General features: G+C 43.2%; 1 protein-coding gene across 1 annotated transcript in view; it reads left to right on the top strand.

Moving 5' to 3' along the window:
• The window catches only part of CLRN1 (clarin 1), a 39869-nt gene extending 18181 nt beyond the window's left edge, over positions 1–21688 (top strand). Inside the window, exons 2-3 of the mRNA XM_057740163.1 lie at positions 5214–5393; positions 21423–21688. Of these exons, the coding sequence (XP_057596146.1) occupies positions 5214–5393; positions 21423–21688 (446 nt within the window). The remainder of the gene's footprint in view (positions 1–5213; positions 5394–21422) is intronic.
• The last annotated feature ends 2176 nt before the right edge of the window (positions 21689–23864 follow it).

Genomic DNA, 23864 nt, shown 5'->3' with positions numbered 1-23864 from the left:
CCTTATATTGTTGTGAGAATTAAATGTGTTGACTTATGCAATATACCTAAAGCACATGGCACATAGCAGATGCGATATAATTATTGGCTGTTATTTTTATTCATATTATTCTTACGCGCATATTTCTCTTTGAAGAAATATAGTAATGAAATAATGGAGAGAAAAGAAGGGTAATTAGGGGTCTGGGGTGGTTGAAAGATGAGGAGACCTAGACACACAGACTCACAGACAGAATGGAGGAAATCAGTGGTAAGGGAACGAAGGAGAGAGAGTAATGCTGAACCCACAGACCAAGCCCGTGCTACTAACATGGCATTGGCTGCCCATTTTCATAAATAACTCCCTTTCACTTGTCAACAGCTAATCAAGTAATTTCTCGAGGCCAGAAGTGACTTTCTGGATTAATGATAGCCCCTCAGCAGATCAAAATGTTCAAATCCTTTTTCTGTGTTGTAATCCTACACCACAAAGAACGGCAAGACCAAACAAATCTGCCTCCTCGATACACGATATCCAATATCATTAAAGTGACACCTCCCAATAATTATTTGTGGTCTGCTCTCATCTTCCCCAAAGGAAAAGTCACATTAGCCTTGGTAAGTGGAGGGTTGTTATCAGAGTTCTGATTGGTCATTACAGACTCGGGGAATTTTCATCAAACAAAGAAACCTGATAAAATGTAAGCATAACACGCAGGGATTAGTGCCCTCCTGGGTGACTTTCTCATAAGAGTAGGAATTTTAAGAGACTTCGTAAGAATTAATACGCTCCACATGAAATTTATTTTAGCTTCTGGCTTTTCTTTCCAGGAGGCAAATCAGTGCAATTTCTTCTGCCTTTGTTTCAATTTGTTAACAACCCTCAATTTTCAGATGGGCTCCACCCACCTGCCCTGTCAGACTCAAAGAGGCGGCTACCTTTTCTACAGGTGGGGAGATGGAAGGAAGCAAGGTTTTTTTAATAACTGCTAGTCAAAACCAAGCCAACAGCTAACCAAGTATAAGAACAGCAGGTTGGACTGATTGAGTGGTCTCAGCAGGTTGTAATCTCTGGAGGGCAGGTGATCCTAGACCAGCTGCTTCCCTCTACGCCCCCAGAGCACAGGGCAGTGTGGTCCAGTACAACCACTGATGACCAAGGCTCAGCACCTGTGCACTTCAACACCCCGTGTGCCTCTGTACCATCTCCCAAACAAAGCAGAGGCATTTTCTTATTTTATCTTTATGTATCTATACATCCATCCAACTTCTAATTGATAAGGACTTTTCAAAACACAATAACAATATCTTTAACATAACCAACAAAACCAATAATAGTTATGTAATATCATCTAAAACTGTCCATGTTCAATTCTCCTTGGTTATCTCAAAAATGTCTTTTATAAAGTTTTGTTCAAATTACAAACAATACCCACACATTGCATTTGGTTAGTACACCTCCTAAGTCTCTCTTTTTTTTTTTTTTCCTAAGTCTCTTTTAATCTAGAATAGTCATGGGAATTTTTTGTCTTCATTAATCCTTTTGTTTTCTTTTTAAGTATTCATGTATTTATTGAATAGATAATGCTTGCAGTGGTAAAAAATTTTTTTCCAAACTGTACTAAAAGGTACACAATGAAATATTCCTCAGTCCCCTTCCCCAGAAGCAATGTTACCAGTTTCATGTGTTATCTTCTAGAAATAGTCTCTGCCTAGACAAGCATGACTGTCCCCGAGGCTGTAGCCTGGTGGATAAGAGTGAGGACATGAGTTTGAGTCTCTATTTTGCCACTTACTAAGTAAAAATCTTGGGCACGTGACATCACCTCTGAGCCCCAGTTTTGCCCTCTGGTGAAACAGAACTAATAATGGTACCTATCTCACAGCATCACTGAGAGAATTAAATCAGATATATAAAGTACTTAAATAATTACTTGTTATTATATACATTCTCCCTTGGCTTTTTCCCAAATGACAGAATGAGGCACTTTCCTCTTTGTTCAGCATGTTTTTTTCATCTAACATCACATTTGGATGATAATTCCATTCCTGTTCTTAAAGATTCACTTCATTGTTTGAGATCACTGACTTCTTTTCCAACCTATGGATGCCACACTGATAGACATGTAATTATTTCCAATCTTGTTTTTACCGAAAAAATGCTGCCATGAATATCCTTGTAATGTTTTATTGGATTCATGTGCAAAATATCCATAGGATAAACTCCTGGAAGTAAAATTGCTGAGCTAAAGGATATGTGCATTTTAACACTTTATAGGTAGTGCCCAACCACCCCAGAGAAAGCTGTACCAGGGTACACTCCCAAGAAAAGTACACAAGAGGCTTCATTTCCCTTCACCTTAACAAACATAGGATCTCACTGGATTTTTAATCTTTGTACATACGATTTGTGGAAAATGCTATCTCATCGATTTAGCGTGCATTTCTCTTATTGCGAGAAGGTAAAGGAAATACAGTACAAGTGAAGCTCGGTGGTCCAAAGACCTGCCCATGACGCCTGAGCGAGGACTCTGAGTGAGCGCTGGCAGGGCACAGAAGACCTTGTCTGTACGCGTGAAGAGGATGTTCCCTATCCAATGGCACTAAGCACGTTTTATGCACGTCTGTATGTAGTCAGCTATATCTAGCAGTGGTGAAGGGTTTGTTCTGAACCAGTGTAACTCCTTCACCTGGATGCTGTCTGGCATGTGATCAGGAGTACAGCGTTGTGGCCATAGCACAGGTATTTGCACAGCTGACCACTTCCTCCTTGAAACATTTTCTTCCCTTGGCTTCCCGTCTGTCCAATGCATGGATTTGCTCCTAACTCACAAGCTTGCTTTCTCTCCTGGGCCCTTCTCTCCTCTAGCTACAGCTTCTCCACAGGTGATAGCCATTCCCTGGCTTTAAGTATGAGAGCCAGGACTAGGGGGAGGCCACTGAGGTCCCTAAGTCATAAAAGTTAAGGAGACATTTACTCTTGGGCTCATGCAAGTGCAGGGTTGGCCCCGGAGCGTGACTGTCTCCTTAAATTTCCACATCTGCCCTAGGTACCTTGCTTTCCTCGCCCTAGCTTTACCTCCTCAGATACCTCCGCCCTTTCCCCCGAACCTCAGACATGTAAATCCTACTTGTCCTCTCTACTTGGCCATCTTACACACAACTGAAACTTAAAACATCTGAAACAGAACTCTTGCAGCACTGCCCACTGCCACAGCCAAACCTGCTCCTTCTGCTTGTCTGTCTCACTTAATAGCATCACCATTTATTGAGTTACTCTAGGAGTTATCCCTGATTTCTTTCCTTCAACAAGTTCTATCTTCCATCTCCAAATCTGACAACTGCTCACCACTTCTACTGCTGCATCTTAGGTCAGGCCTCCATCTCTTATCACTGTAAATATCCACCACCTCCCCACACCCACGCCCAGTATCCCAGCTTTCACCCTTGCCCTCCCCACCCCCGGACTCATTACTCAGCAGCCAGAGCTATCTTTTTACATTATGAAGTATATTGTGTCACTCTCCTACTTAAAACCCTCCAGTGGCTTCCAAATGAATTTAGACTAAAGGCAGACCACCTCCCACACCCGACCCTTACCATGGTCATCAGACCAGGATCTAGCAGGTGCAACAATATGATCCCAGCCTAGAAACCCCACTTCTACCTCCACCTCATTCACCAGGCACTGTGACCAGTAGCGGCTCACTCCTGCCTCAGCTCTGTTCCTTTTCCCTGGCACACACTTCCCCAGATCTTTATATAGTCACTTCCTTCTCAACATCCAGGTGTCTGCTCAGGTGTCACTTTCCTGACCACCGTCATTCACTCATCCAGTCACTCAAAATCCCATTACCATGTTTATTTCTCCATAGCATTATCACCCTCTGAAAGTGTCATGTTACTGGTGTGTAATAGCCGCTCAAAGCTCAGGGGCTTAAAACGAAAACTTACCCGTTCAGCCGGACAGCTCTTGATTGGGTCTTTCCCTGTTGCAGTTAAACGGCAGCTGGGGTTGGAGTCATCTGGAGGCTTTTCCGGGCTGGACGTCTTAGATTCTTCCCTCCCTTGTCTGGTGCCCCGGTGCTCCTCCAGGTGGCCTCTTTTCCCAGCAGAGAACTGGACTTCCTGCGTGGCAGCTCACGCCTCCAAGAGAAAAGAGTGGAAATGGTTGGTCCTCTTATAAGCCAGGCCTGAAAGTGGCATGATGTATTTCTGCTGCCAAATTCAAATGGTCAAAGCAGTGACAGGCCAGCCCAGGTTCAAGGGGACTGAGGAATAAATTCTACCCCTTAAAGCGGAAGTGACATGATGTAAAAAGAAGCAAGGAATTGATGGTCGCCAGTTTTGGCAATAAACTATCACATTCATTTTTTTACCTGTTATTTGTTTATCAACTCCTATTAGGTTATAAATTCCACAAGACAACAGGGACCTTGTCTATCTTATTTCCAAGCACCTAGAACAACGTCTGGAACACAGTAGGTGCTCGATAAATAAAGTTTGGGAAACTAAAATGGACTACATTTCTCCAGATTAGTTTTGTCAGGTTCACTGATGCTAAGATTGCTGATGCCTCACCAGATAAGAGAAATCCTGCATTTATAGAGTATTTCATTTCCTCTGCAAACGAGAAAAACTTGCCCTGAACACAAAATCTAGAAATAGAATTGGCATGTTTTCTAAATGGAAAATATTTCTTGTATCACCAGAAATTATTTTCCCACAGCTTGTGCTACATCAAAATATTGAAGTTGACTGAAAATACCCCATTCTTTAATCTTGGTGTGGGCTAGAAACAATTTTTTTTTTGTAGCAAAGGAAATATAAAAGCCTCCTGATGTTTGAATTTCCCCAGTTCTGAAAATGTCATTACAAGTTAAGATAGATTTTTTAAAAGACTAATGAGAAATGTCATTAAAATTTGGTCATTAGAATGTATAGTTTTGGGTTATAAACCCAGCATTTGTTTATTTAAATAATTACATATAACCGAGGGCAAAAAAAAAATTCCTTCAAATCTTCCCCTTTGCTAGTTTTTACTGGTGAGTTCTATAAAATAATTCCATGTTTAAACCTTTCCGTAAATCCCTTGTAAATTAGTAAGTGAGAATATATTCATCTGAAGGATTTTAGTTATTTTTAAAGTTAAAAAAAAGAGGGATTTACTTTTTTTAAATTACACTTGCAGACGACCACTAATGAAATTTCTTCTAATCTTTGTTTTATATTCAGTTTTCCCAGACTTGCTCAAAGCCATCCCAGTGAGTATCCACGTCAATGTCATTCTCTTCTCCACGATCCTTATCGTTTTAACCCTGGTGGGGACAGCCTTCTTCATGTACAATGCTTTCGGCAAGCCCTTCGAAACTCTGCACGGCCCACTGGGGTTGTACCTCTTGAGCTTCATTTCAGGTGAGTACAAAATTCTACCTTTGAAAACAAATGGGCTTTTCAATGTGCAAAAGACAGAACTACCCAAATGTAAAGTGACGGTACATATACGTGGATGTTCACTGCGGCAGTATTTATGAGAGCAAAAAGTGGAGAAAAATATAATTATCAAACAATAGGGAATTCAAGAACTTCACTATGGTAGTCTATTTGACTAGCTGGCATTAAATTATATTTTTGGAGAAGACATAATCAAAAGGACATATGCTTGTACCAAAAAGTCAAATGAGGGACTTCCCTGGCAGTCCAATGGTTAAGAGTTCACCTTCCAATGCAGAGGGTGCAGGTTCAATCCCTGGCCAGGGAGCTAGATCCCACATGCCTGGGGACCAAAACTGAAGCAATATTGTAACAAATTCAATAAAGACGTCAAAAATGGTCCACATCAAAAAAAAAAAAATCTTAAAAAGTTAAGCAAGAAAAACAGTATATAAGATTTTATAAACATCAACCTAATTTGATTTTATATAGAGAGAATATATACATATATTATAAACAGACTCTCCATATATATCTCCTCCATATATATACATAGAGAGAGAGAAAGAGAGTCTATTCTGTGGGTAGTTATCTCTGAGCAGTAAAATTATGGGTGACTTTCATTTTTTCTCATCCTTTTTAATATTTCCAAATGCTCAGTAATGTGCATTTACTTCTTCATAATCAGAAAAATAAATAAAAGCCATCAAAAAAAAGTAAAGAGCCAGTGTCCACTCACACAAGAGTTACCATATTCAGGCCCATAGGGACTTTGTGTAGCCTAAGCAGGTGTATCTGGGCAAGGAAAACTCTAAACCCCAAAATTAGATTATCAATAAACACATCCTACTCAATAACTAGGGCTGATGGGAAACAATATAAAAGCCAGTCAGTGCCATGGGGAGCTTAGGATATATTTACGAGGAAGAGAAAGAGACAGATAAGAAAATCAAAAGTGTCTACATAACTCATATGCATCGGTCGTCTATGGGAGGTCTCTGATTTCACCCCACTCCAAACTTGCAAAAAGACTCAATGCTTCGTCCTGTCCCCAGGAAGCAAGTAATTTTATTAGTGATTTCATGGAGAGATGACAGGGAATACAACTCACACTAGCAAACAGTGCATTGAATTCAGATCCACATTAGACTCTTTCCTTCTCCTCTGCAGCTGCCCTTTGGCTGCCAGCTGCCAGCCCCCAGGCCCCTTCTCTTTCTTGATACCATTCCCTTCTCCCTGCACAATTCAACTCCAGCCACAAGCTTGCATCGCTCCCTCTCTATCAAACAAAGCCTTGTAGTTAACGGGTGCTCACTCAGCTTAGAAAGCAGTATGCTAGCCTCTACGCGTGATTACTTGAGCACACTTTGTTACTGACCTGGGTTCTTAGGCTCCTTAATCAACAGAAATTGGAAAGAGGCCAAAAGCATCCAGCATGGGGTTCTGCACACAGTAAACAATTCAATACACATTCACTGACTTGCAAAAGCAAGGCCAGAAGGAGATGTTAAGATGGTCACTTCGCACAGGTTAGAGGAATCAGAATTCGAATGGGATGGAATTAGCAGAGTAGGCCTATGCAGGCTGCGGGACAGGATTCAGAGAGATGGGAGAGAATCATGGAAAGGAAGGCCAAGGGCTTCGCAATCAGGGCAGAGGAGCAAGAGCACAGGTACAGGGTGCACACAGACAGACAAAGAGAGTGATTCAATCTCAAGGGAAGGTCAGAAGTGGGTACTGGGATTACTTCACCCCCCCACCAAAACAGCAAACCACACTGGCGGATGTGGGTGGTGCGCTATTTTAGTGAAGGCCCTGAACCAACCAGGGGCCACCTAGACAACGGGATACACAGTGTTTTAACAGAGGAATATACGGTTCAGCAGGGGTCCTTCAAGTGGAGTCCCCACGCCAGCGGCATCTGCATCACCTGGGAACCTGTCAGAAAAGCAAATTCTCCGGCGTCACCCCAAGCCTCCTGAGCCAGAAATTCTAGCGCGGGGCCCAGCCATCTGTGTTTTACCAAGCCCTCCAGGTGATTCTGACACAAGCTCAGGTTTGAGAACCAGGGCTACAGGGAGTTGATTAAACATGTTGGAGGACAGAAAAAAAGGAGACCTTGAGGTAACAGAGATGGCCGTGTCAGAAAGCAGTGGCCAGCTCCAGGGCTAGAGAACCCAGGGAAGAGTTGAGGGTTACCAGAACCTAGAGGCTTAAGGAGAGGCCCCGGGGTACTGGGGCTCAGACCTCTGAGGAGGTGGCACTGTACCTAGAGGAGATGGTACCATCATGTGACACGAGCAGGCAGCTCTGGGACTGTGCAGAAGGCTTGGGAACTCCTCAGCTGATGCCCTGAGAAGTGCTACCCTGTGGCAAGGCCAGCCAGACCTTCCTTCCCTGCCCTGGTGTCCTCCCTATTGGTAGAACCAGAGCATGGGGAGGCTGGACCCAGCATCACAAAGCAGAGGAAAGAAGAGCTGGCTTGAGGCTGAGACACAACAGCTGATTAACTGGCACAGCCATCTCACACTCCAGCTTCTGAATGAAACTGAGAACAACCCATTTGGAAGACAAATTATTTGACAGTTTTAACGGACGACCAAACTAAGCGCACTTGAAAGGCAGGATGACTCAGAGAATGCAGAATTTATTCCAAGTCCCAGATCTTATCTCGGCTTGTAGCCAAGTCTAATGCAAAGAAAACCTGAGCGCAGAAATATATGCGGGAACACAGGCCCTGTGCTTACACTGTATCTTATTTATCCTTGAACTTGCTGCAAAAGCAGGTGCTCAGTAAAGGTTTGTGGATGGTGGGGGGGCGGGGTGGGGGGAAGGAAGGAAGGAGCCAGCTCCAGATCTGAGTCTTGCAGAGGATAAAGGCCTAGTGTTCCCAGATTATGTTTCTTTTAAGCCCCAAACTGCTACTTTTAAGTACCAAAATTTTCAACAATTTTAAAAAACTACATGACAACAAAAGATGTTCGAAGGTCATATGAAATGACAGTCTGTGACCTCTAGGGGTAACAGGTCACTCTTGAATCACAGACTAACTACATCATTCCCTTTGATCTACATATAGTATCTGGAAGCCCCTGGAGGCTTGGAAAACTTTACCTAAAGTTTTAATATTCACAGAAACTCCAGTTTTAAACCCCTCCTGTGGAAAGATGAGGATTTCACCGCCCTCATCACAAGCACTAGGAATATGAGCCAATGAATCACACACTCAGGGGCTGGGGCCGGTACTGGGGGTACTTCAGTGCCGGTGGGAGTCTACTCCATCAGAGACTCCCCTCCGCTGGGGCAGCTCTCTTCTGCTGAGTTTCCTCCCGCTTCTCTGCCCAGGTGAGCTCCCTCACAGCCAGCAGAGAAAAGCTCCTTCCCTTTTTTTCTGGTTCTCCCACTCATCCCTGGGTTCCCCAAGATGCCCCCCTTTCCTTGCGTTAATGTCATGCCAGGGCTGCTTCTTCAGCTGTCTACCTCCCTGCTGCACGGGACCCCCCAGGCTTGGCATCCCGAGGTATGAAGATGGGGGGGGGAGAGAAGGGAAAGAGCTCTTCCTGCTTGTCTGTCTGGGACCTTGCCCGCTGCCTAGAGCAACAATGCTGCGAGCATCTCCTTGTGTTTCCCGAAGCGCCGCATGCCAGGGCCTAGGAGGAGAAAAGGACAGGGAGCCAACCTCTGGATGAGGCCAGCGATGGTTTCAGGCACCACAGCCTGCTTGTCCTTGTGGTCCAATATCCTGTCGCCCTTCTGGACCGGAAGTGCCTTCCACTTCTCATGGGTGCCAGTCTGGCTCACGTTCCTCAGCCATGTAACTTTTCTTCATGTAACTCTTCTGCCCACTATCGTTGTTCCACAAAAACCCACCCAAGTCAGTTAATTTGCTCTTTCTCATCTTGTCAGTTATAACCTAGGTCTGAGAAGTCTTTCCCTGAGTTAGGATTTTAGTAATATCTTAATGATCTCCCATCAATCACTTTGGACAGTGATCTTCTTCCTGGACTGTGCAAAAGAATCACCAGAAGAAAGTTCTAAACATAAACAGATGCCCAGTCCCCCACCACAGTAACTAAACTGGAGTCTATAGGAGTGGAGCCTGGGCACCAGTCTTTTTTTTTTTTTTTTATTTCAGTAAGTTTTTTCTTTTTAAAGCTCTTTATTGGAGTATAATTGCTTTACACTCTTGTGCCAGCTTCTGAGGTACACCAAAGTGAATCAGCTGTATTTATACATATATCCCCATATCCCCTCCCTCCTGCGACTCCCTCCCACCCTCCCTGTCCTGGTCCTCTAAAGCATCACCCATCATCGAGTTGATCTCCCTTTGTTATACAGCAACTTCCCACTAGCTATCTATTTTACAGTTGGTAGTGTATCTATGCTACTCTCTCACTTTGTCCCAGATTCCCCTTGGCCCCCCACCCCTCCAACCCCGTGCCCTTGAGTCCATTCTCTGCATCTGCATGCTTATTCTTGCCTTGTCACTGGGTTCATCAGTACCATTTTTTTTTTTAGATTCCATATACATAAGTTAGCATACAGTATTTGTTTTTCTCTTTCTGGCTTACTTCACTCTGTATGACAGACTCTAGGTCTATCCACCTCATTACATATAGCTCCATTTCATTCCTTTTCATGGCTGAGTAATATTCCATTGTATATATATGCCACATCTTCTTTATCCATTCATCTGTTGATGGGCATTTAGGTAGCTTCCATGTCCTGGCTATTGTAAATAGTGCTGCAATGAACATTATGGTACATGTTTCTTTTTGGATTATGGTTTTCTCTGGGTATATGCCCAGGAGTGGGATTACTGGATCATATGGTAGTTCCATTTTTAGTTTTTTAAGGAACCTCCAAACTGTTTTCCATAGTGGCTGTACCAACTTACATTCCCACCAACAGTGCAGGAGAGTTCCCTTTTCTCCACACCCTCTCCAACATTTATTGTTTCTAGATGTTTTGATGATGGCCATTCTGACTGGTGTGAGATGATACCTCATTGTGGCTTTGACTTGCATTTCTCTGATGATGAGTGATGTTGAGCATCTTTGCATGTGTTTGTTGGCCATCTGTATGTCTTCTTTGGAGAAATGTCTATTTAGGTCTTCCACCCCTTTGTGGATTGGGTTATTTGCTTTTTTGGTATTAAGCTACATGAGCTGCTTGTATATTTTGGAAATTAATTCTTTGTCCATTGCTTCGTTGGCAAGTATTTTCTCCCATTCTGAGGGTTGTCTTCTTGTCTTGTTTATGGTTTCTTTCACTGTGCAAAAGCTTTTGTTTCATTAGGTCCCATCTGTTTATTCTTGATTTTATTTCCATTCTTCTAGGAGATGGGTCAAAAAGGATGTTGCTTTGATGTATGTCATAGAGTGTTCTGCCTATGTTTTCCTCTAGGAGTTTTATTGTGCCTGGCCTTACATTTAGGTCTTTAATCCATTTGGAGTTTATTTTTGTGTATGGTGTTAGGAAGTGTTCTAATTTCATTCTTTTACATATTGCTGTCCAATTTTCCCAGCACCACTTGTTGAAGAGGCTGTCTTTTTTCCATTGTATATTCTTGCTTCCTTTGTCAAAGATATGGTGCCCATATGTGCTTGGGTTTACCTCTGGGTTCTCTATTCTGTTCCATTGCTCTTCCTTTCTATTTTTGTGCCAGTACCATACTGTCTTGATCACTGTGGCCTTGTAGTATGGTTTGAAGTCAGGAAGCCTGATTCCACCAACTCGGTCTTTCCTTCTCAAGATTGCTTTGGCTATTCGGGGTCTTTTGAATTTCCATACAAGTTGTAAGATTTCTTGTTCTAGTTCTGTGAAAAGTGCTATTGGTAATTTGATCGGGATTGCATTGAATCTGTAAATTGCTTTGGGTAGTACAGTCATTTTCATGATGTTGATTCTTCCAATCCAAGAACATGGTATGTCTCTCCATCTGTTTGTGTCATCTTTGATTTCTTTCATCAGTGTCTTATAGTTTTCTACATACAGGTCTTTTGCCTCCTTAGGCAGGTGTATTCCTAGGTATTTTATTCTTTTTGTTGCAATGGTAAATGGGAGAGTTTCTTTAATTTCTCTTTCTGCTCTTTCGTTGTTAGTGTATAGGAATGCAAGAGATTTCTGTACATTGATTTTGTTTTCTGCTACTTTACTAAATTCATCGATTAGTGCTAGCAGTTTTCTGGTAGTCTTTAGGGTTTTCTATGTATAATATCATGTCATCTGCAAAGAGTGACAATTTTATTCTTCTTTTCCAATTTGGATTCCCTTTATTTCGTTTTCTTCTCTGACTGCTGTGGCTAAAACTTCCAAAACTGTGTTGAATAAAAATGGTGAGAGTGGACACCCTTGTCTTGCTCCTGTTCTTAGAGGGAATGCTTTCAGTTTTTCACCATTTAGAAAGATGTTGGCTTTTGGTGTCTCAAATATGGCTTTTATTATGTTGAGGTAATTTCCTTCTATGCCCATTTTCTGGAGAGTTTTTATCATAAATGGATGTTGAATTTTGTCAAAAGCTTTTTCTGCATCTATTGAGAGGATCATATGGTTTTTATCCTTCAGTTGTTGATATGATGTATCACGTTGATTGATTTGCGTATGTTGAAGAATCCTTGCATCCCAAGGATAAACCTCACTTGATCATGGTGTATGATTTTTTTAATGTGCTGTTGGATTCTGTTAGCTAGTATTTTGTTGAGGATTTTTGCATCTATATTCATCAGTGATATTGGCCTGTAATTTTCCTTTTTTGTGACATCTTTGCCTGGTTGTGGTATCAGGGTGATGGTGGCCTCGTAGAATGAGTTTGGGAGTGTGCCTCCATCTGCTATATTTTGGAAGAGTTTGAGAAGGATAGGTGTTAGCTCTTGTCTAAATGTTTGATAGAATTCGCCTGTGAAGCCATCTGGCCCTGGGCTTTTGTTTGTTGGGAGACTTTTAATCACAGTCTCAATTTCCATACTTGTGATTGGTCTGTTCATATTTTCTATTTCTTCCTGGTTCAGTCTTGGAGGATTGTACTTTTCTAAGAATATATCCATTTCTTCCAGGTTATCCAATTAATTGGCATATAGTTGCTTGTAGTAGTCTCTCATGATCTTTTGTATTTCTGTGGTGTCCGTTGTTACTTCTCCTGTTTCATTTCTAATTCTGTTGATTTGCATCTTTTCCCTTTTTTTCCTGATGAGTCTGGCTAATGGTTTATCAACTTTGTTCATCTTCTCAAAGAACCAGCTTTTAGTTTCATTGATTTTTGCTGTTGTTTCCTTCATTTCTTTTTCATTTATTTCTGATCTGATCTTTATGATTTCTTGCCTCTGCTCACTTTGGGGTTTCTTTGCTCTTCTTTCTCTAATTGTTTTAGGTGTAAGGTTAGGTTGTTCAATATTTTTCTTGTTTCTTGAGGTAGGACTGTATTGCTATAAACTTCCCTCTTGGAACTGCTTTTGCTGCGTCCCATAGGTTTTGGGTTGTTGTGTTTTCATTGCCATTTGTTTCTAGATATTTTTTGATTTCCTCTTTGATTTCTTTAGTGCTTTCTTGGTTGTTTAATAGCATATTGTTTCGCTTCCATGTGTTTGTGTGTTTTACAGCTTTTTTCCTGTAATTGATATCTAGTCTCATGGCGTTGTGGTCAGAGAAGATGCTTGATACGATTTCAATATTCTTGAATTTACAGAGGCTTGATTTGTGACCCAAGATGTGATCTATCCTGGAGAATGTTCTGTGTGCACTTGAGAAGAAAGTGTATTCTGTAGTGTATTCTTTTTGGATGGAATGTCCTATGAATATCAATTAAGTTGAGATGGTCTAATGTGTCATTTAAAGCTTGTATGTCCTTATTTATGATCTTTTTTTTAAGGGTTTCTCAGGTAATGCTAATGTGTGACCAGTGTCAAGAACCATTGATACAGGTGCACACATTTCATTTATTCAACAAACCCTGAGTGAGTGCCACCATGTAGCAGCCATTATGAGAGGTACTGGTGATACCACAACTCATCAGCCATACAATCCTGCCTTCGTGGAGCCTACAATCGAGTGGGAGAGTCAACAAAAGTTTACATAGGGAAGTAAAGATTACAATATCCCGATAAGGGTAATAAACAGGCTGTTATGATAGAGAATGAAGGGAAGGGAAGATCAGGTCTTGGTATGGTGGTCAGCAAAGGCTACTCCAGGTAGCTGAGTTCTAAAGGTACGAAAGAGCTGAGGACCCTCAGAGAGCTTCCCAAAGAGAGGAAAAAACACACATGAGGATGCTAGGGAAAGAACCCAGCTTGTTGCAGGCACTGAAAGAAGGCCCATGTGACTAGAGAATAGGCAATGAGGGGAAAACGGCCAAAACAAAAGTAAATTAGAGAGATCAGTTGATGTCAGTTAATGTCAGACCTCCAAAGCCATGGGAAGTCTTTTAGAATGGATTCTAATTGCAATGAGAAGCTTTTGAAAGGCCTTAAGAAGCTGTCTAATAGATGACTTACCTTTTAAGAATTATCTGGTGAAAGACTAGGCTATTGCATTGGAGATGGAGAGAGATGAATGGATTCTAAAAACATTTTGAAAGTACACCCAAAACATTTTGTAGGTAGCGTAAGCAATTAGTGGACAGTGGTGGCATTAACCAAGATGAGTAAGACAGGGGAGGAACAGGCTTAGAGTTTAGGAAAAAAAGAGGTTGGGAGAGGAGTTTAGAATTAGAAATCAAGTGTTCTAGTTAGGGTGTGTCAAGTTTGAGATCCTATGAGATGTTCAAGAGGACACATCAAGTAGACAGTCAGATATATGAGTCTGGAGCTCAGAGAAGAGGTCTAGACAAAAGACATAAATTTAAGAGCTGTCAGGATATAGATACTATTCAAAGCAATGAAAATGGATGAGATCATCTAGGAAGAAAATGTAGATACAGAAAAACTGGCCTAAGACCATTCCCTGAAGAATACCATCAGTTAATTTTGGGGTTGATAAGGGAGAGGAGGAGGAACCAGCCAAGGACGCTGACTAGGCGTGTCCGGAATAGAAGGAAAATCAGGAGACGTGGTGTCCCAGAGGCCACAAGAGGGGGATGTTTCAAGAGTACAGGTCAACAACAGAAAACAAACTTAGGGTTACCAAAAGGGGGAAGAGGGGAGGGGAGGGATAAATTAGGAGTTCGGGATTAACAGATACTAAGTGCTATATATAAAATAAATAAACAGCAAGGTCCTACTGTATAGCACAGGGAAGTATATTCAGTATCCTGTAATAAGGCATAATGGAAAAGAACATGAAAAAGAGTATGTGTGAATATATATATATATACACATGCATATAAATAACTGAATCATTTTGCTGTCAACTATACTCCAATTAAAAGTTTAAAAAAAAAGAGTACAGGTCAACAGTGAGGTTTGTGAAAAGGGGGCCACCTGCGAGAGTCAATGAGAGGGAAGAAAGGGTGGCAGGGGAAGGCAGAATGGGGAAAAGAGGGTGAAAAAAACTTCCCTCAAGATTTATCATAGAGTAGGAGAGGGAGATGCACTCAAACTAAGGAGGTAGAGAAAGAGAAGGAGCCCAAATAGAAGGAGCTGAATACAGAAGCAACTAGACCCATAGTTTCACACTGGAGCACTGATATATGAGTGTTTGCTGTTTATACATTCCAACTGAGAAGTTTCCCAACTGATGAGAGTGAGTCTAATCCACACATGCATGTAAGAGAGCAGGTTACATGGAAGACTTGCCATGGATCCTTGGTAGAACATCCTAGACAGTTCAGTGACTATTCTCTGAGGATGCTATGAAATGTACTGGTTCAGGCCTTTTAGAGGTGATGAAACCATCAAAATGTGGACTTGTTGCAAACTGTATTATACCTTCTCTTACATGTGGCATCATGTTTGAGTTACACCAAGCAAAGCAAACAAAGAAAACAACTGCCTTTCTTTAACAAGGGGATACTCCTAATATGGATGTAATTAATTATGATAATTACAACCATGGCATGGACCATAAATAAGCATAGTCATCTGTAAAACATGAAGACAGGAAAATAAAGAGCAGCACAGAAACAGAAGGATGCCTACGTTATATATCAGTTTCAGTATTAATAATATCCTGGCCTCTGTAATAAGTCTAGGGCATATTATTCTGCAACTGTTAGTGAAAAACAACCTGCGACTTAGTTCCACTTCAGTCCTTATGGAGGAGCTGTTGTTCAGTCTGAGAAAGAGATCCAGGGATGTCCAAGCATCAAAGTCACAGAGCCTGAGGGAAGGACAGGATTGGTGGTAGGAAAAGTCAACGACAAAAATATTCTACTAGTTTCTCAGCATAAACTTTGGAGGAGGCCACAGAAGGAAGAGAAGTAATATTAGCCAGCCCGTGATGGCCAATGGGCAAGGAATTTTGTTTTGATATGCAGGGCAGCGCATAAAGGGACAGAACCACAGTGATGCGAGTGTACTCGTGGCAATGACTCAGGAGAAGAACTGTTTAACTCCCTTTGCACAGGGCCCGGCCATGCATGATCTCATGCAAAGAGATGCTCAATCTTGTCCTATGACAACTGCAAAGAGACTCCTGTCCTGTTCAGAACATGCACGTGTGTCTCCCCTCTGTTTCATTTAGAGTCACAACCCAAGTCCTTGCTACGACCTCCAAAGCAGCACTTGCTGTGCCCACGCCAGAAACCTGCACACGTACCTCACCTCTTACTCCTCTCTGCCTGGTTCTCTTCTTCTTTCTGCTCAAATCCCCTGGTTCCTTTGCACTCACTATTTCCTTAGCTTGAAATGCTCCTCCCCTGCCTTCTCACCCCCTGCCTTCTTCAAGAGGCACTAAATGCCATCTTCTCTCTGAGGCCTCCCCTGGCCATCCCTCTTCCCTGCTTTATTCTATTCTCCTTAGTACATATCACACTCTGATAAACCACAGAACGGACTTACTTATTTTGTTATTGCCTCCCTCCACCTCTAAGGGCTCCATGAAGAGAGGGATTTTTGTTTGCTTTGTTCAGTGCTGTATCCCTGGTGCCCAGAATTGTTCAGTAAGCATCCAATAAGTGTTTGTTAAATAAATGAATAAAAGAGAAGCAGCTCTGTATATTTTCTAGTAACAAATGATAATCTCCTTTTCTGAAAATCAATTCAAATTAGAAAAGGATCTTTTCATGAATCGCTCTTCTCAATAACATGACATTTGTAAAACTTCAGTTAGATATGGGCTCTTCAACTCTCCATCACAGAAGACATTACGTTACAGAGGAAGAGGAAAAGCTGAACCCAACTGGTGTAATAACTTCCTAACACCTGCTCTTTGGAAACACATGACCAAACTGTTCTCCATTACAACCTCAAAATCTACTCTTAGGTATTCGCTTGCTTTACTAGTCTAGGTGGTAGCCACTGGTCTCTAAAGCAGTTTAGAACTCGAGCAGCTTCCACTTGGGGAAGAAATCATTGCTGGAGACCTCACCAATAATAACTGACTTTCTAGTGAGATTACATAATTTCACAGAAAATTAGCGCTTATACCTTAAAAGTTGTGGCTTTTTCAACCCCAAGTATCACCTCTCAAGACTCCTTAAAGAAGGAAATTTTCAACTTATTCTGTAGAGGAAATGGAATGCCTCTAACAGTTGTCACTGTAGGGGAGGAAAACTTTTCCCTCTTCCCTTCCAGTTTCTTTGGCTGGCCTCATAATTAAATTGACATAAGACAGATTAACAGGAGAAGAACAAATTTAATTTCGTATGTGCAGGAGCTCATAAAATATGAGACTCAAAGAATTGATGCAAGCAGGCCACATTTATACCTTTTGGACAAAGGAAAAATAAATTTGTGAAAAATTGACAAGACAAAGTGGTTTGGGCTTGGGGTAGTAAATTAGTGAAGAAGTAACAAGGTTTGTTTATACAGCCTCCTCGGCCCTGAATTCCCTATCTCTGGTGATAAGGATGCTTTCTACCCTCCAGGTGCAAGAAGGATACCTTTCATGTGGGAGATTTACTTCCTGATTTCAGGGAGACAAAGGAAGGTCAGAGTGTCCTTCCTGCACAAGCTGTTTCTCAAGTAACTTTAATGCAACATAATCTGTTGAAGTGGTATATTTGGGGGTGGCAAATCCTGCCCTCCTCATCATCTCTCAGAGAGTTTAAAGATGACATGTTAGCTTTCTGGAAATCTTGGCCATTACTTGGAATTCTAATTTATGATTTCCCAAATCCAATCTTAGTAATAATAGGGGAATGTTGCAGAGTTGGGTTTTTTTTCACCTTGGAGGACACATTGCTACTGAAACCCATGGTACCCTGGACTCCCACGGATCCTAGCAGGATGTTCCCACCCCTAAAAGCATAGTCACCCTCAGGGATCACTGAGGGATGAAGAAGCAGCTTTCTTGTTAGCTGTGACCTTCATTCCCTGTATTGTAAGCTCTGGAGGAGAGAGGTGCCTGATTTTGCAGTCCCAGACAGCTGCCAGAGGAGAGCCCTGAGTGTGCGGTGTCTAGCACATGACACATGTTTGTTAATTGACTGATAATTCATGGTGTGACAGCCCTATAACTCAGCTATCCTATTCAGTCAGAAATTAACTCAGTAATCAAAGTCATTAAAAGGAGAAGGAAAAAAAACACCAGTGTGGTACCAGCCAGATGGTGGGGAAATCAAACACGTGAAAGGAAAATGGCTAGCCTTTGAGTAGAACACCCAGCAGCAAAACCTCCTATGCCTGGTTACATTCCAAATTCTAGCTTGAGCGAGGCTTGTCAGGTTTTCCTAAATCTGGTGTACTCTAACCTTTCTCGTGAGCTGGAGCAGTGTTGGTCAGATAGACAGACCTGGGGGAATCTGTCCAAATGGCCCCAGCTGAGTTTGGGCTCTTGGTGAACATGGGTAACTGGGCAAAGAAAGAAGGAAGCATGCAGGAGTCTTAGGACCACACCGGAAATGTGCTGAGTCCCACTCTTGCCAACACTCACATCCCTTACACTCCATGTCCCCGGCAGCTGGGCCACAAAGAGAAACTCTTCCTGGGTGTCTTCTGGTCCATAAACCATAAATAGGTATTGGTGGTCCCACATTTCTTCTAGAGCCAGGGACAGAGAGAAGCAAAAATATCCTAAATTCACTCTTAGTCATTCCTCCTCACGTCTCAGGATTGCTGAGGGGTTGGCAGAGACTCAGGCCGGGTTTCCACGCTCTGACTTTGAAATGACCAAATTGACCTCATGGACAACTCCAGACTCCAGAGCGGAATCACAGACGCTCCTGTTGTGGGTCCCACATTTAGAAGGTTCTGGGGTCTCTCCTGTTGACAACCCTCCCTGTGGGGTGAGGAATCCTTGATGTCCGTGGGACGGGTCCATCTGGAATCTCTTAACGACCACGTCGTGTTCTGGGAGCTTGCACTCTTGAAGTATTAGCGCCAGCAAAGGGCTACTGGTCTCAAGATACTCAAGCAACTTCTTCTCTAAGAATTTGAAATGCAGTCTCACTGTGATGCTTTATCCTTAACACAGTCGTACCTTTAAAATATTTAACAACTTGAAAAACGAAACTGGGCTTGAATTTTCCTTTCAAGCACTAAGGAAATGCAGTGTTTCGCTTCTGTCTGAAATTCACCATCTCCTCACACAAAGAAGGTTCTTATGGTAAAAGCAATGGCATTTTTTCCACGATTTTCAAATAAAAGATAAAGTGAAAACAGCATCGCAGCCTCTTTGTTGGACCTAACAATAAAGGAATAATACGATTTTGCCAGGGGAGAGCTCTGGTTTTAAGCTCAGAATACAAAAAACAGGCTGACCATTTTTACAAAGGAATATTCTCCGAGGCTGGTAGGAGGTGAAGTTTCAAGCAAATTATATCACTTGATTATTTGGGGATATATGATGAGGAGGATCAAGCCAGTCCAAGGTGAAACTCTAATAGAAGAAACGGAATTTCACCGTTCCTGCTCACCCCCTCCCCAGTCCCACCCTACCAACCCAAAGCCAGCCTTTGGAAAAGAAACGGGGGCATCGTTTGCATGGTAGCACCTCACATCTGGAACATCCTTACCACACAGTCCAGCCTCCCTTCGCTAACCTTTCCTACAGCTACTTCCAAAGAGCCTTCGAGGATGCTGCCCACCCGCTCAGGAATAGCCACCAGCACCCGTCTCACCATGACCCTCACGGCGACTGGTTTATAAGTGTTTTATCTGAGTTCCCTGTCTGATGACACTCTCTGTTAGAGCAGAAACCATATGCATTTTCTTTAACGTTGAATCTCCACCAATATTCCCATGCTTGGCCCGTAATAAGTCTAAATGCAATAAATGAATGAGTGAATTCATGAATGGGAACTTAAGCCACTATGTTGCTGCTCCCAGGGAGTTGAATTAACTGTAATTGAAGGCAAAAGCGTGTACCCTTCCTCAAGGAGTCATAAACCTACTGGGAGAGCATGTGGAGGTACGAGGCACTATAATATTAATATGTTCTTCACAGGGGCCTACCTGATGGAGTCAGGGGTGTTTTGGTGTGTGGTAGGGTAAAGTAAGGGATGATGGCAAGGACTTGCAAGATGAAGAGAACACCAAAAACACAGTTGAACAGCTACCACTTTGTGAGCATTTCTATGTGCCAATTCTAATACCAAATGTTAATTATGAATCATCTTTATTATCCACATTTTATAGACAAGGAAGTGGAGGCTTGGAGGTTAAAATGGACTACTTTCACGTAGCAAGTGGAGAATCGGGGTTTGAACCCAAATAGGTTTGACCAAAGTCAGAAAACCATCTCAGCAAGTCTCCTGTGAACCAGCACCGCCCTGTGACGGCTGGGACGCAGCTGTAGCTGTGGGAGCCCTCGGAGCCCTGGCTCTCCACGCTGCCCCTGACTCTGCCCCTCTTGCCACCTGCTTCTGCCCCCAGTGCCATCCACCCATCTGGGGGGCTCTCACCCTCCACCCTCGGGAGGGAGGGCCTGACAGAGCTTCCAGGCACCACTCAGCATGATGTGCCCCTGCCCTGCAGAGATCTTATCCGGGCCACAGCCGCACCACTTAAGACTGGACGAGGCCACCGACGAGAAAAAATAAGAGGAAATAATAATAATGGCTTAAACAAGATAGGTGTTTACTATTCTCTCACATAAAAGCCTAGAGGCTGAAGTTCAGGGCTGCTCTGGTGGCTCCTAGTATCTGATATCCAAGATTCCTCCTTTGCTGTTTTTCCATGACATGGCTTCCATTTCTAAGGCACCTGGTCCAAAATGTCTGCTGGTGCTCCAGCCATTGCATCCGCATTTCAGCTACAGGAAGGAGGACAGGGGAAAGAAAGTGCAGGCCCCTAATACTGCACACTTCGAGGAAACTTTCCTGCCCCTACATCCCAGCCCCACCTCCCCCCAACCAATGTAGCCTTTGTTCAAGGCAGCCACGCACCCAGGTAAAAATCCTGAATTCTGTTACAAACAAGGAGAACAGATACTCTCTGCCTCGACACCTTATCCATGGCTGCCTTTGCTCATGGACACCTCTGGACAGCTGTGGCCAGAAGAGAGCTCGAGGAGGGAGAGGAGCTGCGTAACCGTTCTGAAGGAAGCCCTTGGTCCTTTCACAGGGGGCTGGGTGACTGCCCGTTCTCCTGTATGGCCTGTGAAGTACAAAGAAATTCACTCTCTTGAAGCCACACCATAGCAGTGGCTGCTTTGTAGCCTGATTCCACCACTGTGCTTTTAAGGTGCCCAGCAATTCAGCCTTCTCCTCACGCAAAGTGGAACATCTAGTCTTTGTAAGATCAGCTTGATTCTACCCCTTCCCACAAATCTTCTCACTCAGAGCCATAACCCAGGCACTACCAGCTATCAGTTGGAGAATCAGGCTCATAATTACAAATCTGAAATATATTTTTGCAGAAGAATGCAAATGAGGACGACCAGAAAAGGTTTCCTTTATTATGCACAGAAACCCTCTTCACTGTCCCTTACAATCAGGAAATGTTTGTCCCAACACGTCATTTGTTCTTTCTCTTGCAGGCTCCTGCGGCTGTCTCGTCATGATATTGTTTGCCTCTGAAGTGAAAATCCACCACCTCTCAGAAAAAATTGCAAATTATAAAGAAGGGACTTATGCCTACAAAACGCAAAGTGAAAAATATACGACCTCGTTCTGGGTGGTTTTCATTTGCTTTTTTGTTCACTTTTTGAATGGGCTCCTAATACGGCTTGCTGGATTTCAGTTCCCTTTTACAAAATCTAAAGACACAGAGACAACTAATGTAGCTCCAGATCTAATGTACTGAAAGGCAAACATTTCTGTAATTGTCACAGTAAGGGAGTGGAAAGGCTTTGGTCACTTGGATATGGTTACTTTTGTCTATCCTTTTAGATGCACAAATTAAAGCCCCAAATCCTCTGTGATAATGTTTACAAACTATGTACTAAGTTAGGATACAGGCTGGAAAGTAAGGGGAGCAGAAGGAAGGTTTTGTAAGGTTGTTTAACCTGGTGGGAAATTGCTTCACCTGGGTAGTCAAGACAGTTGACTAGAATGGACTGTTACTCCACATCCACATCAGAGTGCAAAATGCCTGCTCCAACAGGGAGGAATCGAAAGGCACAGGGAATATAGTTGAATACAAACAAATACATTTGTTGCCACAGATACCAGAACACAGAGCTGGAACCGCTTTCCTAAAATGATAGTGCATTAAACGAGCTTTGATCAAATATATCAGTGTACTTTTTAAAAAGTAATTTAAAGCACAGTCTTATTACCCATGCCTGTTGGTCAAAATTTGTAAACCTCTAGAAGGAACGAAGAAGAAACTCAGTACTTTCAACAGACATAATCGCTGGGACCACTGAGGCATTGTGGAAAATGATTCTTCCTAGTAAACTTGATGCAAAATGACTCATTGGAGCTGTTGCTTCTAACTTTTCAGTGTCTTTAAGCACTAATTCCCAGTTATAAAAATTATATTATGTTCTGGGATTACGACAGTATCCCTGTCATCTTGGGTTTTGGTCTGTCACAAAAGTATGACTCAGGTCAATTTTTTCCCCTGAATTACCCAGGAGGTTGATCTGCCGCTGACCAAACGCTACAACGGAGCCTGGAACTGAGTGTTCCTCTATCCTCCACCTGCTGCCCTCGAGAAAGCACTCAGGAAGAGACAGCGCATGACAGAGAACACGCCGCCAGGCCCCTCTCCACCGCTGCTTGGTACTCAGCCCCCACACGAGAGGTCTTGAAAGGGCTCGTTTTAAAAAATACTTTTTTTCTCTTTTGGAACAATTTACAAGAAACAAATGACTGTCTGTATACCTGGGAAATAACTGGTTCTGATGGTCATCTGCGGCCCACAGGCTGACATCAGAACACTCGCTTCGTTTCCATACATTCGTCTTTCTACCTTCATTCAGGAAACATACCTGGAGAATTTCTAGAAGACCACAAGTCAGTCTAGTGATAAAGAGGATGCTTATTTCAGTAACAGGCTAGTGGAACCTAGTTCTGGAAGTCTTCATGAAACAGTTAAATACAGAAACATCTCATGGTCCCATCTGCTCCTTCAGAGCAGCTACTCTAGGAATGGACAGGAAATCACAAGGAACTTCACCACAAGGGTAACGGGCCTGAGATCCCAGAAGGCCCCACAGTCCCATTTGATTCCTCTCTCTCTTCTCAGAGTTGAAAAACTTCTAACACCAAGCTTTCTTCTTTAGAAAACAACTCCCTGGCTGTCCTCTGTTCTGTAAACAGAGAAAACTCAGAGCAGCAGCTGAAAATTCTGTGACAGCCTAATAGGCAAACTAACGATGTTCCCTGATGGGAAGTGGAGGAGGGCTACTGGTCCCTGCAAATCGGGTTGCACACAAAAATACAGGATACAACCTGGGCCCTCAGAGGACAGCATTTAAGCTGTCTCCCTCTCTTCTCTCAGATGAAACGTTTGTGGCGGGGGCCTGAGGGTAACCCCTCCAAGAGGGGTGTGGTCAGGACGTTCTCTGTGGCTCCCTCCGTGGGGAGCAGAAGCCCTGGGATGACAGTCATCACGCGGTGCCCAGCCTCCCGCCCCAGGTGGCAGCGGCGGTCTCACACTCTGGCGGGGACGCGGGTCCCCCTGCTGGCTCCGGGGCGGCAAGCACAGCGCCGCGGTGGGGAACTCCTTTCCGGGTGTCCGCACACACCCTCCGCCCCCAGAGCATCCGTGCTCATTATTATGGTGTGGGAAAGCGCGCCAAGAAGCTGTGACAGCTGGGTCCTCCGGGGCAGAGCTGGCAGTGGACAGGGAGCCGCAGGAGGCTTCAGAACCCAACACGGCACAGACGGGGCTGGCGGAGAGGTGGGGGAGAGGGCGGAAGAGGAGGAGGGTGCCTTCCCTCTGTGTGCACGTTGCAGTTTACAAGTCTTTCGCTCTGGAGGTCCCATCTACTCCTTCAGAGCAGCTGCCCTCATGTCACTTTATAAGCATT

The sequence above is a fragment of the Hippopotamus amphibius genome, chromosome 6, assembly GCF_030028045.1.
Source record: "Hippopotamus amphibius kiboko isolate mHipAmp2 chromosome 6, mHipAmp2.hap2, whole genome shotgun sequence".
Taxonomy (NCBI): domain Eukaryota; kingdom Metazoa; phylum Chordata; class Mammalia; order Artiodactyla; family Hippopotamidae; genus Hippopotamus; species Hippopotamus amphibius.
This window is presented reverse-complemented; position numbering and strand designations above follow the sequence as displayed.